The 17,061-nt window shown below is 38.2% G+C and overlaps 1 protein-coding gene across 1 annotated transcript in view; it reads left to right on the top strand.

Annotated features, from left to right (window-relative positions):
- The window catches only part of PPIL2 (peptidylprolyl isomerase like 2), a 67,474-nt gene that overhangs the window by 14,048 nt on the left and 36,365 nt on the right, over window positions 1-17,061 (top strand). Inside the window, exons 6-12 of the mRNA XM_032127928.1 lie at window positions 430-481; window positions 2,744-2,835; window positions 3,539-3,628; window positions 12,190-12,265; window positions 12,870-13,030; window positions 14,581-14,656; window positions 15,837-15,943. Of these exons, the coding sequence (XP_031983819.1) occupies window positions 430-481; window positions 2,744-2,835; window positions 3,539-3,628; window positions 12,190-12,265; window positions 12,870-13,030; window positions 14,581-14,656; window positions 15,837-15,943 (654 nt within the window). The remainder of the gene's footprint in view (window positions 1-429; window positions 482-2,743; window positions 2,836-3,538; window positions 3,629-12,189; window positions 12,266-12,869; window positions 13,031-14,580; window positions 14,657-15,836; window positions 15,944-17,061) is intronic.

Genomic DNA, 17,061 nt, shown 5'->3' with positions numbered 1-17,061 from the left:
CAGAAAAGGCATTGAGCTTGATTGCCAAAATGGTTTGCTGGCTTTATGACTTTCATCAGAGGTCCCTGCTGAATTGCCCTTTCTTATCAGCAGTGATGATCTTTGCCTCTTAGCTTGTCATGCAAACTCCCTTTTCAGTCTGTGCTAAGAGTTGTGCAACTCCTTGAGCTGATTCCCCATGGTTAGCACTGTACTGTGTCAAATACAGCCCTGTAAACAAATGTATCCCAGTTCTCAGGCTCCCTGAGCCTTGTTTTTGTGGGCTGTCTGTGACTTGAATTCCCAGGGTTCTGATGATTCAGACGACTTGCAATATATTATTAATAAATTATGTACTATTAAAGTCCTAACAGTGATGTTACAGTTTCCTCTTATTTCCATGGTTACATTCTGTTGTGATTAATCTTTTTAATGCTTTATTTTCTTTAGAAACTGGATGCCAAATCACTTATAAAACTGAATTTTGCTAAAAACAGTGAAGGTAAGTGCAGTCATTTTCTGTGGTGGTGTTTTGTTGGTTTTTTTTCCTTAATGAGTTCTTCAATAAATTCTGGTTTGCCTTACCTCATGGTGAACTTAAGTAGTTTGTGTTCTCTATCATGGTTTTTATTTTTTGAGTAGAGTAATTGCTTCTTGTGAGTGATATGTTTACCTTCAAAGTTCCATTTCTCTTTTTCTTTACACTGGGGAGCTGTAAATTATTCAGCAATTTCACTTTACTATAGCTGCTACTGCACTAAGGTACTGTTTACTTTAAGGAAAGAATCAGAAAGAGTGAAATTTCTGTAATGTTATCTTATTTCTAACTTGCCTGTGGCAATATTTGCTGTTCACTTGGTTTTGAACAGCTTTTTGTTTATAAAAGGGATTAGACTTAAATGAACACGTGGGATTTTATGAATAGAAGCACACAAGACAGTTGCCTCGAGTTTTATTTCTGCAAGATATAAAATCTGCTTCCTAAGAGAGCATGGTAGGAACAAAAGAGAAGAGTGGAGATGAATTCATCTTCTACAAAGCAGATAATGATTTCTTTGAAATGAGAATGGCAAAGATTAGGTGGGAATAAAATTCTGGAGTGTCTGTCTCCTTATTTTACCAAAATCTGTGGATTACAAGCTCTTTTCTGTAGCTGATAGATTTCTTCTGCACCTTGTGTTCCATCTGTCTCAAGAGCAGGGTGTTAAAAATTGATCAACAGTCAGTGTGGCCAAAGCTTTTGAAAGATACCATGACATTGTGCTTTCCCTGAAGAAGTCCAGTTCATAATGCTGGGGTGGAATGACAACAGCCATACAGTCTTAGAAGCCTTTTCCTTAAAAAGGTGCATTCTGTGTCATTAACCAATCACGGGAAAATGCAACGAAAGACAAAAATTAAATGTTGCATTTCTGTCTATCAGCAAACTTTTCTTTAAATTGTAAGATGTGCAATGGTTGCTACATATGTAGGATCTTCTCTGTTCACACAGAAATATGATGCAAAAGGTCTTTGGACATTGCAGTTTCTCACATTTAGTGATCACTTATGAGTTGAGTACCTTCTATCCCGATCAACATGTGTGTGCCCTCAGTAGTTTTGCTTGTCCTAGAACTGAGAATATGGTGACTTGCTCTTTTTTATGAAGCTGGAACAAGGCCTCACATTTTACCAGAGTGTTTCTGTATCCATCAGTTGGGCCATACCCTGATGCCGCTTCCAAAAATCCCTTTCTAAACTTCTTGAGTTTCAGTCCCTTGTGGCAATGGCTTTCCTTCAGCCCTGGTGGCATTAACAAAAGTGTCCTCAGCTTTGACTTAGGCAGGGAGGCAGAGCTGCCTCTGATGGCACAGTGAGCACAGTCTCTCTAAGTGTTTGCCTCCCCTGTCCTCACAGGTGCTGGGAGCAGCCTGTTCTGGCCTCCCTGCTGGTTTTGATTTTCAAATGGTAATTTGAAAAACAAGAACCAAATAGGCCCAACTTTGATTTTCAAATGGTAACTAGGAAAAAAAGAACCAAATAGGCTCAACTTATTTCAAAAATCTCACTCGAACCCCCAGGTCTAGCAAACTGATCAAGTATTAATAACCTTCTTCTAATTGCTTTCTGCTGAGATTATCCAGACATTTTTCTTTTTCCTCCTACATTGCCTCCCATCAGTTTGCTTGCTGTTGACTTGCTTAATATTTGTGCTGACCCTCCTGGGAAAATTCACAGCTTGATTAGAGCAGAAGCTGGGTACCTTATTGAGTAACGTGTTCAGATTTAATGGCATTCTGCTTGCCACATTTGAATACAAAATGCTCCCCCTGCTTAAAGCACAACAGCTGTTGTGAACTTTTCTGTAGGCTGTAAGCTAAACTTTTATTCCTGGGAACAAGAGTGATACAGAGCACTGGACTCGTTACAAGGTACAGGCTCATGTTATCAATAGATCTTTGATTACAACAGTAGCAATTGTACTGTGGTATTTCATAAGTATCAAGCAAGCTGGACAAAGTTCCGTGTTGGGGGATTGAAGGCAATAGATTTCAGAACTGCATTTTCCTTGCTTGTTTTATAGTTCTCTTAACTGTTACTTTTTCTAGCACCTTTTCTGTCATTGGAGAATCAAAACGTTGTTGAAACACCATTGAATACGCACTGAAGTTACACTTTATATTAAAAATTAATGTAAATATCATCCACAGAGATCAGAGAAATTAGCTGTTTCAAAACAGTTACAGGTCTTCATGTGAAATTTAAACTTTTTTCCCTCTATCAGGCAAGTATCACTGTCCAGTGCTGTTTACTGTATTTACCAATAACTCCCATATTGTGGCCATCAAGACTACTGGAAATGTGTTTGCCTATGAGGTAGGTTCTCTGTTGCATTCCATTACTACTATTTTATACTTGGTGCATTTCAGTAAAGATCACAAAATGGTTTAGAAATACAGGTAAATTTTATTCTTGTTTTACAGCCAGGGAAATTAAAGGACAGGGAGATGGACTAACTTCACAAATTGTTGTCCAACTTTAGCCTTCAAAATAGGAACAACTTCAGAATATGAATTAAATAATATTTCTAAAACCTTAAGTTAATCTGCATGTACTGAATCTTGTATTTCAAAATAAGTAGCTCTTACATGCTCCTCAGTTGAAATAATAGCCAAATTTTCTGTTGTCTTCTTTTTGATACAGTGTCATCACAAAAACACAGATTGCCTCATTTCTATTCATATTAGTGAATGAAAAAGAGCATTTTAGCTGGAGCTGGGGGAATAGGAGAAAAAATGCCTTAATGGACACTTAAACTGCATTTTTATTCATGTTTTGTGAACATTTATGTGAACCCAAGTGGAATTTTAATCGTGACTTCTTTGTATAATCCTTACTGTAAAAGCAGGTTTATTTATTTTTTCGGTAGCAAAGAAATCCTTCAATTAATGAATCCATATCCAGTGTTGTTTTCTTTATGATGTGTACTTCAAGATTTTATTGATATCACATGTTTACTTGTAACATTTACACACGAGAATCTGATTTTTGCTGTCTGTGTCCTTTGCCTGGCTGTTAGGCAGTTGAGCAGCTGAACATAAAACCGAAGAGCTACAAGGATCTCCTGACAGATGAGCCTTTCACTCGGCAAGACATCGTCACACTGCAGGTAAACTTTTCTTTCTCTTACACCTCACACCATACAGCTTTTTTTTTGCAGAGGGTGAAATGCTATGTACACTGTTCTGGAAGGAAACTAGAGTCACTGAACAGAAAAACTTTGCTGTATTTTCTTTGTTATCCAGATGAGTCACAAAGATGCCATATAACAATCTGGAAGAGTAGTAAGTTGCCCCACGTGGCCTGTGGTATCAAAAGAAACAATGTTTAGAATGTAAAGTATTTAAACTTTTAGGAACTTGACATGTTACATTAAGACTGAAGTGGATTGTCTGTCTTACTCTTTCAATGATGTATAAAAGAGTCAAAGCTTCAGAAAAGTGTTTTCCATGGAATGTTTCTCTAAATGTAGAATCAAACAAGCAGCAAACCAGAGGATTTTCTCTAATTACTTGTTTGGAATGTTTTTCTTCTTAATAGATACCAGTGTTGGTTCTTTGCTGATTTTAAGAAAATTAAAACCTAAATTAAAAGAGCATTGTAAATTTTACAGTGTAAAAGATAGTTATTTGCAGATAAAGTTTCATATCAAAAGATCTAAAACTTTTGTTTAAAAATAGGTACTTTTAAGCTTGCATGGTTTCAAAACAGGGGAAAAAATATTCTAGGATCATTATTATTGAAATCATGAGTTAGTATGCATCTCATGAACTCTTAATTGCCACTAGCCAAGACTAATACAGTCTAATTCAAATAGAAAAATATTTTTCATTTATGTCTAAATTTAAATAAAGCGTAGCCCTTCTTCCCTACTCCCAGTGCTTAACAGCATGTTTTTAAATATTTTTCCTCTGTTCCTTTGGGCTTGTTGCTGTTCAAGCTAAAGCAACAAAGTAAAATGTTTTTATTCCAATGGATGCAAAAAATACAGCTTTTTTTTCAGATTGAAAGCTCCCAACAGAATGTTATTTCTGTGTAACTGCATGGTTGCTAATGGATTTGGAAAAGTGAAAAAAGACAAGTGTCTAAAAATGTGTCTGTGTACCCGTATGGAAAACCAAGTTATTTTGGACAAATAATTGAAATGTGCAGTTGCTAAAAAAATATTTTGGTATGTTTTGTAGGGTTGGAATTGAATGTATGTATAAAGAGTGTCTTCCTGTTACTTGCCTAGCTTTGATTTTTCACAGCTGCTCTAGTCCGCTAAATCTCAAAGTGCAACATCTAAAAATTTAGTCATTCCCTATGTGAGTTTTTATCAATATTTTTCATCTTCCCTCTTGACATGTTGGGCTTCTGTTTTGTTTGGAGGAATATGTCTAATATGAGACTAAGTAGATTCTGGTAGTTGTGCAGTCCAAGGTCACAGTCACACATTGCCTGCACCTCTCCCACCTCCATTTAGGGTGGTGTTCATAATGTGTGAGTAGATTTGATCCTCTTAAGTAAACAGTTCATTATGGATTGGTGTTAACTTCTGCAGTGTACAGTCTTGTGCTACACTCTTCTTAAATAAGGTTAGAAATAGCAAAGACACCCCCATCTTGGGATTGGACTGCAAGAGATTTGACCATCTGAATGCTGTTGACCAGATAAAATTTGACCTTTTACCAGATCGGGTTTTAAATATGTTTTTCAGAGTTATTTTTAACAAACAGTCTAAAATGGCTTCAGGCTATTGAAGGAGAAGTGAGAGCCATTTACTGCACTGCCCAACAGCCACTGCAAACTTGCACATGTAACTTGATTTTTTCCTATTCAAATGCTGCCCTACCCTGACTTGCTCTGTTGAGGCCAGGATTCAACCTGAAGTGGCATGACTAGCATGGATATTAGAATTGCTTAAGTATATGTGGTAGAGAAATGTGTTGTTATTTTCTCACAGTGTTTTCTTCATATAAATTATTGAAAGACAGACTGATGTCTCCTCTACAAGCTCTCTTGTTGACAGCACTGCAGGCAGCGTGGTGGCTTCAGGCTTCACACTGCCAAGCTCCACCACCTGTGGCTCTGTTTCTTAGCCAGAGTTCATGACTGCAATCTGTTGTGTTTCAGAGCTCTACCCCAATTCCTCCTTCTCTTAAAAACGTTTCAGTTCTGTGTTGAAATTTATCACTTTGCTGTTTTCTCATTCCCCCATGTAAATTGTGTGCTGTGGTATCCAAGAGAGCTGGAATTGAGAGTGAGTTGGTATCACTGACCCTGCTGTTTGGCAAAAAAGTAGATATAAAGGAAGTTGCTATTAAAAACATTCTTTACTTTGCAAAGAACAGCTGAATAGGGCTGTCTGTAATAGCTGTGTTTAGCAATAGAAAATAGCATTTCCAGAGGCTGACTCTGAATGTCCTAGGAAACAGATGGGGTACCTGTGTTTGGTAGTGAAATACAACATGGTAAGTGGAAAATAGGAATGATGTATCTTTACAGATTATTTGTATGATCACATTTTTCCTTATTGATACATAAAGGACAATCCTACATCTGCTTGGATTTTACCAGAATAGCAATTGACCTCAAACTTGGCTTCTCTCTCCTAATATATATAATTAAAAACAAAACAAAAAATATTTGCTCTTTTCAGAAGAGACAGAATTGCATAATGTGCTTTTCCTGTTCTTGGTGCTAAACATTATTCAAACACAAGTCATAATCCACCCTGTTATCTTTTCTGCTAAGCACCATCTCATCTGGTCGCTTTGAATTTAGTAGCAGTTATTTATGTGCTATTTACTTGTTAAAAAGGACAACTTTTTTTTTTTTAATTTGAAACTAAAAAAAGCAGAATCACAGCTTTAGTTGTTAATAATACCGTCTTAGGTCTAAGATGTGTTTCTCTTTGTAAAGGAATCCGCAGTGCTTCCTACGTGTAGTCCATATACAGAAATTGCTTTTTCCCCTGTTGAAATGCAAATATCCTGGGGTGGAGCATGGCAGTTTTTCATCAGCATATGGCCATATTATCCAGCCAGTCAGGGCAGGAGGTAAAGAGTAATACCATGTCCTGGTGTGCAAGATACATTACCAGTACTGGAATGGAGTTGTTGAGGCGGAAGAAGTCACGGATTCTAGTTTAGCATCTTGCTGATGATGACAGAAATGCACATGACATTATTCCATATGATACCCTTCCTAGATACAGCACTCCCAGTATGACTGGGTTTTTTAGACTGTAGCTCTTTACACTAAAATTTAAATTTCCTTTTCTTAGCTTTGTGATCTTGCTACAAGCTTAAGTCAGGTTTTCCATCTTCTGCAGTGCAGGTCTTATATTTTTCCAAGTTTCTCTCTCCTTGCAGTTTATCATTATTTCAGATAATTTTTCTCCCAACTGTACTGGTTCATATCTCTTTTAAATGGAATATGCTGTATGTATGTTGTCTGTGTTTCTCAGAACTTTAAACCCACTTATATTCTTTACCTTGAAAGATGATCAGCTCAGCCTAACTCAGCATCCCTTGAAAATGTCAGGAATGTGTTCCCAGCTGACAGACAACTCTAGTACTGTAAGATTAATTAGTTACACTTAATGGGTAAGGCAGGATGTAAAGCACTTGGAGATCTGTGGGGACAGGGTGTCTGTAATGGAAAAGCTGATATTGTTAACACTTGTTTGCAGTGTTCTTACCTCCCTCTTCTGCTTGCCATTCTGGTTCATTGATGTTCATCATTTCACTTTGCAATTGGTTTCAAGGTAGGATTGAGCACAGCTTTTGAAATAATATTACATTAGACCTCAGTGCAGAACTAGGTGATTCTTCCAGTCCTATATTTTACTGGTTTTAAGCTAGTATTCAGTTTAAATGTTTAACCTAATTTGAAATTATCTTCCAAGTTAAATTTTTGAGGGATTGAGTGCTAGATTTCAATATCTGCTGTCAAATCTTTATGACAAAATCTGGTCAACAGTCTGGTAGAAATTATTATTAATTTGTGTGAATGTAAATTGCATTGTGTTTCAATCCTATATCATACAAATTATTCTTTGTGTAATGATGTGGAACTTAATGGCAAGCACATAAATACCTGTCATCTGAATTCCCCCATATAACACCAGGCAGGCTGAAGCAAGTGTCTGCCCCAGCTCAGTGTGGAGAGAGGAACAGGGTCAGGTAGTGCTTTGCTGGACACGTTGGTGGACTTCCCATCCCAGCAAGTGTGAGAGGTCCTGAGGAGAGCAAAGTAAGAATGCTGAAATACCCAGCTTTCACATCCCATTTGGTAGGAAGTGTTCAGAGGAGTGAAGAACAATTTCCCCTTTAGCACCCTGTCAATTTGTCATCCTCCACTGTGGCTCTGTTCACAAACAAGAAACAAACTTAAGTTTGTGAGGATACAGCAGAAATTATTCCTGCTCTGGAAACTCTTCGAAGCTATTGCTGAGCTGTGTGCTGGCAGGGGATTTAATGACAAGTGTGGCTGTACTCAGTGGCAGTGCTGCAGGTGAGGCAGAGGCACACGTGGGAGATTCCTCCTTGCTGAATGAATTGCAATGAAGCCCCTGCCCTGCTGTGCCAGGGGTAACAGGCACAGTGCTCTGGTGGCAGCCTGCAGAGAGCCTTCCCTGGTAGATGCAGGCTAACAAATGCATCTTCTTTGTACTGCAGAAACGGGGGGAGGAAGAGAAGAAAACACCAAGTCTGGGTAAATGCTAACAGGTTTGCTGCTGTTATAGGGGAAAAAAGCCTTATACTGTTATGTGCTTCCTTATGTCAGTTTTATTGTTTCTATATAACCTAATCAGCTGTGGACAAGACATGGCTCCCAACAAGCTGTTAAACACCACTGACATTTGTGGCAGGAAGCACGTAATGAGCAGAGCTGGAGGTAGCTGAGCTGCACAGTGTTAATTGATATTTCACTCCTCAGCTATTCCTCGTTTGCTCTTTGTGTGACAGAAGGTCAGAGCAGATTTCCTCACGGCTGTGGGTGAGGTCTCTGTGAGGGAGAATCCTGCACCAATGGATGTGCAGAGTAGCAGGTAAGGAAGTGGGACATGGTCGGCATATGAGGGTGACAGTCCTGAGGATAATTAGGGATGCAGCATGGCCAGCCAAATGGTAAGAGAGAAATCAGGGCTAAAAGAAATCACACAGTGTAAACCTGCTGGTTTTAACCTGCTTTTTGGGGGGTTGTATGTGGCGCTTAAGATTAGCAGAGTTCAAGCTGTTTCCCTAAGTAGGTAAAACCAGAAAATTACTGGGAAAAAACGAGTGGAATAAAACTTGAGATTGTTTTCAGACCTCAGCTTTCAGGAAAACATTAAATAGGAGATTTTTAACAGTGATGATAGTTAGCAACCCTTTGAAGTCTATATCTGTGCTAGTAATTTGCTAAACTAAAGTTTATGGTTCGTAACCTTAGTAAGAAAAACCCTGAGACTGCCAACCATGGTGTTCTGAATACGTATTTTTAAACATGCTAAGGCAAACAAAAGTAGGCCATGGTTCATCTTCCTTTCTGGTTTCTGGGCACTTACACAGAAATTATTTCTTTAGGTCTTTGGGCCCCAGGCCTTAATCTTAACAGGATTGGGAACATCCCCATGAGTCCAGCCTTTCTCTGACCAGGAGAGGCAAGTAATTGATGAGAGCTTGAGGCTTTGACAATGTGAGTATGTCTGTCTGCCCATCCCTGTGGCATCTTGTTTGGACTGCTCTGATTTTGTGCCCAGTAACTGTCATGGATGCAATGAGAGGAGCTTGGCAGGCTAGTTATTAGTGTTTAGACAGTTTTCTTCCTGAAGTGATATGTCTAAAGACTGTGCAAAATTACAAAATTTTCATAGTCTTACCTTTAAAAAATGTGTCTCTTGTGTTGTAGGACTTGGTTAGGAAATGGTTTGTGTCTTCTGCAGCACAGGTTGGACTGGTCAGAGGTGTTTGTGCTCTTGGGGTCAGGTAGAAGCAACTGGTGTTCTGTGTTTGACTTAATATTCACTGCAGTTCTTTCACAGTATGCTAATTCAAATTCACACTAATTCTAATCAAACTAATTCTGATTGAACTTCTCTTAGTATATCAAGATGCTGTATTTTAGAGGGAGGAATAAACATGTCCTAGGTGTCCTGTACAAGATGATACTCCAATTTCAATTTGAGGAACCATTTTTGGGGGGCTCTTCCACTGCCAGAGGGAAATCTCTTTTGGGGTAGGAGTGTGGGTTGTCCCCCTTCTGGATGTGTGGTGAGACTCTTGCTTTGCAGAACCAGGAATACAAGGGACAACACTGTAAACCAAACCTTTGTCAAGGCCTCTATTGGAACAGATGGCCCACGTGGATGTGATGGGAGGACCTTGTACAGAGGACCTGGGTCACAGTTCTGGGGTTTGGAGTTCAGATCTCCCAGAGGGCAGATGGACAGCTGGTCTGCAAGGAGCAGGAGCCTTTGGCCTCTGCTGTCCTTCATACGGTAATGGATGCATTGCCAAAGCAGGGGCTGGTGGTGATTTGGAGAGCCCTGAGAAACCCCTTGCAAGGAAAGAGATTGTAAACATTTTGCTGGAGGTGCTCGATGCCTGTGATTCGGCTGGTTAAGCCACACAGATGTTTGAATGAACTGTGCCTGTGAAACTGTGTGGACTAATCTGATTTGTGGTACCCTGAGCACAGGGTTTTGTAAGACACTGGCAGTTGTGATGTCCTTTATTTATTTTTAAACAATCAATAAATCAATAAATGAAGAAGCTTTATTTAGAAGAACATCATGAAGGTGTTTTCTGTTTCATTTTTACTGCTGCCTTTCCTCCTGTCCATGAAAAATTGGTTTCAGGAGTCAGTCTTGCCTTTCAGTTTTGCCATGAACTGCAGACATGGATTGCTATAAATCCATTTATCTCTATTAATATTAATACACAGATATTTTTTCCCTTTCCTGAAAGGGTAAGCAGTGCTTCCTTCCTTCACCTTTTGAGGTAGTACATTTATGTGCAGGGCAATGATTGCTGTCTTGGAAAGCTGCAGCTCATGATTGCTGCGGAGTATTTGGGAGTGAAAATGTCTTGTGAAAACACACTGAGTTCTTTCTCCAATCTTTCTCCATGCATCTTGTTGACTGTCAGAAAGCAAGAGTCAAGATCATCTCTATTCACACATATATAAATATGTATGTAAAGTAATAGATAATAAATACACCTGAGTGCTGGTGTCAGAGGAAAGAAAAATGGCTAAAAAATAGATCCAAATTCCCTATTTCTTAGTAGTTTTATTTAAAGATTGTTTCTAAAGCAAGATTTTAAAGATGTAATTTTTGGGCGGGTTTTTTTGTCTTGATGAAGATCTATTGGAGTGGTATAGTAGGACAGGAAACAATAGAAAATTATTATCTGGTGGTTAGGAAAGGGGACAGCAGAAAGCCAGGAGGTCACACTAAGGTGGAGAATCACACAGCTTGATTTCATAAATGTGTTTTGGTTTTACTACCAGCAATAAAACTAAAAATGTACTCTCTGGTGGAAGCATACCATTTCAGGGATGAATGAAAGGCATAATTAGATCATTTTATAAATTATGGAGCTAGTAGCTCAGCTTGTATTAAGCATTACTTCTGGCAGAGATTAAATTCTCAAACTTTTTATCAACTGTGGTAGTCTGAGAAGCTTTGTTAAATTTTTTAGGATAATATATATAATACTATTCATGTTAGGACACAGTTCTTTGCATAGTATGTTGCATTGTTTTATCCTGAACTAGAAACTATTGCATATTATTTTGTTACTTTGCTATTTGAAAGTTTGAATTGTTTTCTGTAAGACAGACTTTCCATAAGTGACTGGGTGTCCTGGACTGATGTTTTGACCTTTCTGTGCTGCAGAGGAGCTTTGAGGAGAAAACCTTGAAGTCATTGTAAAGAGAGGATTAAAGACTGTTTAATAATAGTATAAAGTAACCTAGATCACCAGTAGGCATTCCTTGTCTCATTCTCTCTAACAAAAGGTCAAAGTTCTGCAGCAAGTTGCCTAGAGATAGCATAAAGAATCACAGTTAATGGACTGTGTGTTTCTGCTGTTTTCCTCCAGTGGTCACTAAATTGAATTTTCATAATAGCATTTTTTTTCCCATTATTTTTAAACATAGTTCTGTAAGCACTAGTGAAAAAAACAACTGTCAAAACAGTTCTTACTGCAGAGACTTGCTCTGAGGTTTTATTTGTATTTTGAAATGCATTGCAAAAGTTCACAGAGCATGTGCAAATCAGGCCCAGGGTTATAAATAGCAGGAGATAGCTTATGTGCATTTGCATAGATCTTAAACCAAAGCTCAGAACAAAGGAAAGAACCAGGGAATTGCATTGTTCTTGCTCCTCACTAGGATAGGGTAGACTCAGCTGAGCTCTGGTGGTAACTTCTGTGGGTGATATATGTGTAATATTATGTTTGGAACTGAATTCCAGATCCCTAAGGAGTCTGCTGTGAACAGACTCATTGCTGATGTTGGTTGGGGTTGATTGCTTTATATTTTTTCCATCTTTCTGTGGTTTGGGGAGTATGAAAATTATTCTGTCTCTCCCTGTTTGTTTATTTATTATGGTGGTGTCTGCCCTTTGGACTAGTCTGTTGCTTGGAATAGGTGCCTACCAAGGTCTCTGATACTAGGTTTTTTAATTATTTTCAGGATCCAACAAACCTGGATAAGTTCAATGTCTCAAACTTCTTTCATGTTAAGAACAACATAAAAGTAATTGATCCAGGTAAGGATGAATTGAAGGTAGGCTGAGAAAACACCAACCCAAATATGCAAAATCTGAAGATGATGTTATGGAATTGACTCTGTTTTCTGGAAGGACGTCTCTCAGTGGTTAGCTTACTATGCTCATATCTGATTTTGGGGTTTTTTTAATCTTGTGCAAGCAAGCATTTCTTTCTATTCACCTGGTCAAAGTAAGGGATTTTTGCATCACAGGCCTGGCCATTCAGTGCGGAGATGAAGGACAGAAGTTTATATTGTACCCAACTGTAGTTTGTCTTTATTGTTCTATAAAAATTTTACAAGACTTGAATGGACTTAGATAATTTCTAGTGGTTTCAAATAAATTTTCATGATAGTTGGTTTGATTTTTTTTTCTTGTACATCATATATTTATTGTGCTGTATTTTGGGTTACACTGTCATTAGTCTTATGCATTGCTATTTGTCACTGTGTCTGTAGGAATAAATACAGTTGCTAGACCTTTTTATTTAAAAAAAAAAAGTTGAATTAAAAAAAAATTGTGTAATTAGATATGTAATAAGCTGAAGGAGAACAAAATACAGTTTTTCTTTTAATTCTGAGTGATTTAACTTTGTCTTACCTAGATGAAGAAAAAGCAAAATTAGATCCATCTTACTATTTGAAAAATACAAATACAGAGACCCGAGAGACTTTACTGGAGCTTTATAAGGAATTCAAAGGCGATGATATTTTAGCAGCTACTATGAAGGCTCCTGAAAAGAAGAAAGTGGATAAGCTGAATGCAGTAAGTTGACTCAATTTGTAGTTTGGTACTGGTTGACTTCTTCAAGAATGGTAATAGTTGTTTTTCTTCTTAGAGGCCGTATTGCAGTATAAACAAACACTGCTCCTTCTGTTTTCTCTCACACAGAAATTTGTCATAGATGAAAATATGAGAATCATATCAGGATTCCTTAGACATGCATAGTATATGTCAGTGAGTTTCTATTTGTTAAATCATTGCAAATCAACCTAAACATTTGAGAAGTGGAGCACAGTAAGAAGGAAGAATCCTTATGATGTGGTTATGTATGTGTTGGCAGAACCTTTTTCCCAGGTTGTAATCTCTCACTCTGAGTTTGTTTATCATTGCTTCCTGCATTTATTGGCAGAGAGAGCACACTGTAAGGGTAGTGCAAGTGAATAATTTCTAGTGTGGGCAAATACATAAATCATCCACAGCTGCTCCTCCATTTTTTTTTCCACTGGAATGCAGGGGTTTAGTGGAATATTTTAAAGGATGTTCTTCTAGGTGCATGCTCATGGTTGTCAAGAGAAACAATTCATCTGCATCTAGATTTCCTACATCAAAGGCTGTTTGAAACGGGCAAGAGAGAGTATTCTTCTGTCCTTTAATAATTCTGGAATGTGTGTGCCTACTGGCTTTGTTTACCCTTACATGAAAACTAATAGCAGTGCACCATACAGCTTTTAATGAGAGGGCTTAGGGACAGATTAGGGAATGTATGTGACCAAGGAGTAGGATCACAAATGCCCCCTTTTTTGAGACATTGTAGTGTTACAATAAAAAAAAATGAGTAAGGAGGAGAAAAAAGAGGGCAGAGGCAAGGCTGTGCTCTACACATGTTGGGGAATTGGGATTGTCAGCTTATGATGTGGATTGGCATAGCTGTAAACTTGCTTAGGATGCAGGGAAACCTTATGGAATGAGCATTGACCTGGCCTGGACTCCTTACAGGCATTTCCCTGGAACTGCTAAACTTGTCTCTGGGTTTATTAGCTCTTTGTAATTTACTCCAAAATCCATGTGTGACATTAACATCTCCCATCTGCAGAATTACAGAGCTCAAAATAGACCTTGGGAACCAGGGGACGGTGCCTTTACATGCAGCAGGGCCGGCTGTGGGAGGGGGCTGGTTTGCTCTCCCCCACAGCATCTCTGTGGTTTACTGGATTTTCCTTCCACTCACTCAGCAGCACTGGAGGCTTCTACAGATGTCTTGGCAGAAGTACTCCTTGCCTATCTCCACCCATGGACATACAAATAAATTCTGATAGCAGAATCTTTGCATAGTGATATATTAAACTGTAGTGGAAGCACTAAGCCCCTTTGGCTCAGTGCATGAGCAGCCTTTACTACAGTTTCATCAGAGCAAATCTAGGCAACAGATGGAGAATTATCACTGTGCTGGGTATTTGTTTCTTTCAGTAGGAGCTAGAGCAGAAAGTCTGCCTTCAGAAGGATGACATTGTTTCTAATGCTTGTATAGTATCTTTGGTAGACAAATTCTAAGATCTAATGTCTTTTTCTCTTGCTTTTTCCTCTGCAAACAGGCTCACTATTCCACTGGAGCTGTAAGTGCTTCCTTCACCTCCACTGCAATGGTGCCTGAAACTACCCATGAAGCAGGTACCAGAACTACCTACCTACCAGCTGTTTATTTACTTCCCAGTTTTAAAGTGTGCTCCTTAGCACCCGTACATTTATGAGGACTGAAGGAATGCATTGGTAATTGGTCAGTACTGATGCCATGGAAATGTGTTCCCAGACCAGATATATCCTTACTTTCCAGTGAGCTTATTCTGAAAATAATGGAGCAATTATGATCTAGCTTTGGCTTTGAATGACAGGTACTTCTTTTGAACGGAAATTAATGAGATATTTCTATGCCCAGGGATGACAAAGTGACATATCCCCTTTTCTAAGTTAGGAATGAAATATCTCTCCTCAAATACCATACAAAATCTTGCCCACCTTTTTGGCCTATCCTGCTATTGGTTAGAACAACAGCAAATTTTGTGGTGGTAAGTTTTAGTTTACTGCTTTTCAAGGTTACACAAAAATGCATTTTAATGCAATAAAGTTTTCCTTTTATTCTCCAGCCTAATCACAAATGTATAAGATTTACTTAGTTTGGATATTGGTTAAATAACTGAGTCATTAGTATTTCCAGTTGACAAAATTGGGCACTAAAATTTAGATGTCACATACTTAATCAAAGATTGAACGCATTGCTAAAACTGCGTTTACCAAATTCAGTTCCTTTACTTGGTAAGTTACAGTGATCTGCAGGTGACTGAGTATAGAAAATATCTGTCTAACTGGACATTTTGACAAAATGGGAATGGAAACACCATCGATTGATCCTTTGGTTTGACTTACCAGTAATGTCTCCAGTAACAGCTTCAGTTGTTTTCAGAACTGGGTAGGTCTCTGTATGTCAGCAGTTTGTGGTTGACTGATGATTACCTGCTTGGCTTCCAGCACAAGAAGCAATTTGATTTCAAAGTTTGTGGTTGATAGATGTTGCTTGAAAATTATAGTTTGTAATACTGAATGCTTCTGGGATTTAAAATATAGATTATTTGGTTGGTTCTCAAAGAGTTGGCGGTTTACTATAATGGAAAGTGTTTTGCACAGAGATTAATGCAAGGATATCGTAGATGAATTGCAGAGTAGGATCCCTCAAGACCCAGTACCCCAGGAGAAGGGGTCAGACAGTAGAATCTATGAGTTGTTTACTGATGATTTCTAAAGATCAATGAGTAAGCTTACAGAGAGCTAATTACTGTCTTTTGCTTTGATATAGCTGCTATTGAAGAAGATGTTGTGAGATACCAGTATGTGAAGAAGAAGGGATATGTGCGACTTCACACTAATAAAGGAGACCTAAACTTGGAGCTGCACTGTGATATGGTACCGTGCCCCATACTATGAATCTCTGTAGATAACCACCAGAATTGGAGCTGACAGTGGAAATGTCCAAAGAAAGGAATAATGTGTAATTGCAGTAGATACAGATAGATAACTAGCTTCTAGTTCTTTTGGTGTATTTTCATACATACACAAAACTATGTTGTTAAACCTCTATTTAATTTTATTTATAATACTATATATAAAAATTTATTTATACATTATATATATATATATAAATGAATTAACTATATATATTTACACTATATGTGTAAGTGTTCTCTGTGAGTAGTCCCATCATTTTAGTGGACTACCTACAATATGCCAAAGTACATGTTTAGAGCTTCAAAGGGTCAGGATTAATGACCCAAACAATGACAAGGAAGGAAGAGAGAAAAGAGAAGGCAGAGCACAGTGAGACAGTGAGGAGGGAATAATCCAAGGTTACACAGCAGCTTATTGACAGAACCTCACTGAAACCAAGAGCAGTCTGTCAGTCTGCATCCATGTAGTTAAGATCCTCAGAAATATTTAAATTTACTTCTAAAGCCTGAGCTTTATAGAACAAACCTAAATGAAAACCTTAGAATATGTTTTTACTTCCTCTTGTCCCAGTTCTTAAAAGTTCAAGTTTTCAAACACCTTCCCTTTGCCATTAAGAGAAGTTCATTTTAAAAAACAACAGACTGGAGTTTTTTATAGTATATACAGTCTGATTCTGGGGGAACTCAGTGGCTCTTAAAATAATAAACGTGGCAAGACTTCTGATAGATGAATGAGTTGTGGTGACAGTGATGTCTCAGACGTCACTGCTTGGGTAGTGTGTTTGCTTATTTATTTGTACAGCCACTTCTATAAAAGGAAAAACGTTTTCAAACCTTCGATTGTTTACTGAGATTTTTGTCTCAGGATATTATAGGCCTGAAAGTTGATATTTTAAAAAGTTGAAGGACGTGAATAGGGGTTTAAATGGTAAAACTTCTGTTTCTTGTGAGCCTCACAAAGTTTAAGGGCAGTGATGCTGGGTAGGAGCTGGGGTGCCTGGTGTGAAATCCAGATGTACTGGGAGAATGCATTCATTGTTGTGTGCAAGAAAGAAAAAGGAGCAAACTGCATAAGCC

Source organism: Corvus moneduloides, chromosome 18 (assembly GCF_009650955.1).
Source record: "Corvus moneduloides isolate bCorMon1 chromosome 18, bCorMon1.pri, whole genome shotgun sequence".
Classification (NCBI taxonomy): domain Eukaryota; kingdom Metazoa; phylum Chordata; class Aves; order Passeriformes; family Corvidae; genus Corvus; species Corvus moneduloides.
Note: the sequence above shows the minus strand (reverse complement) of the source record. Positions and strands in the feature narration are given on the sequence as shown.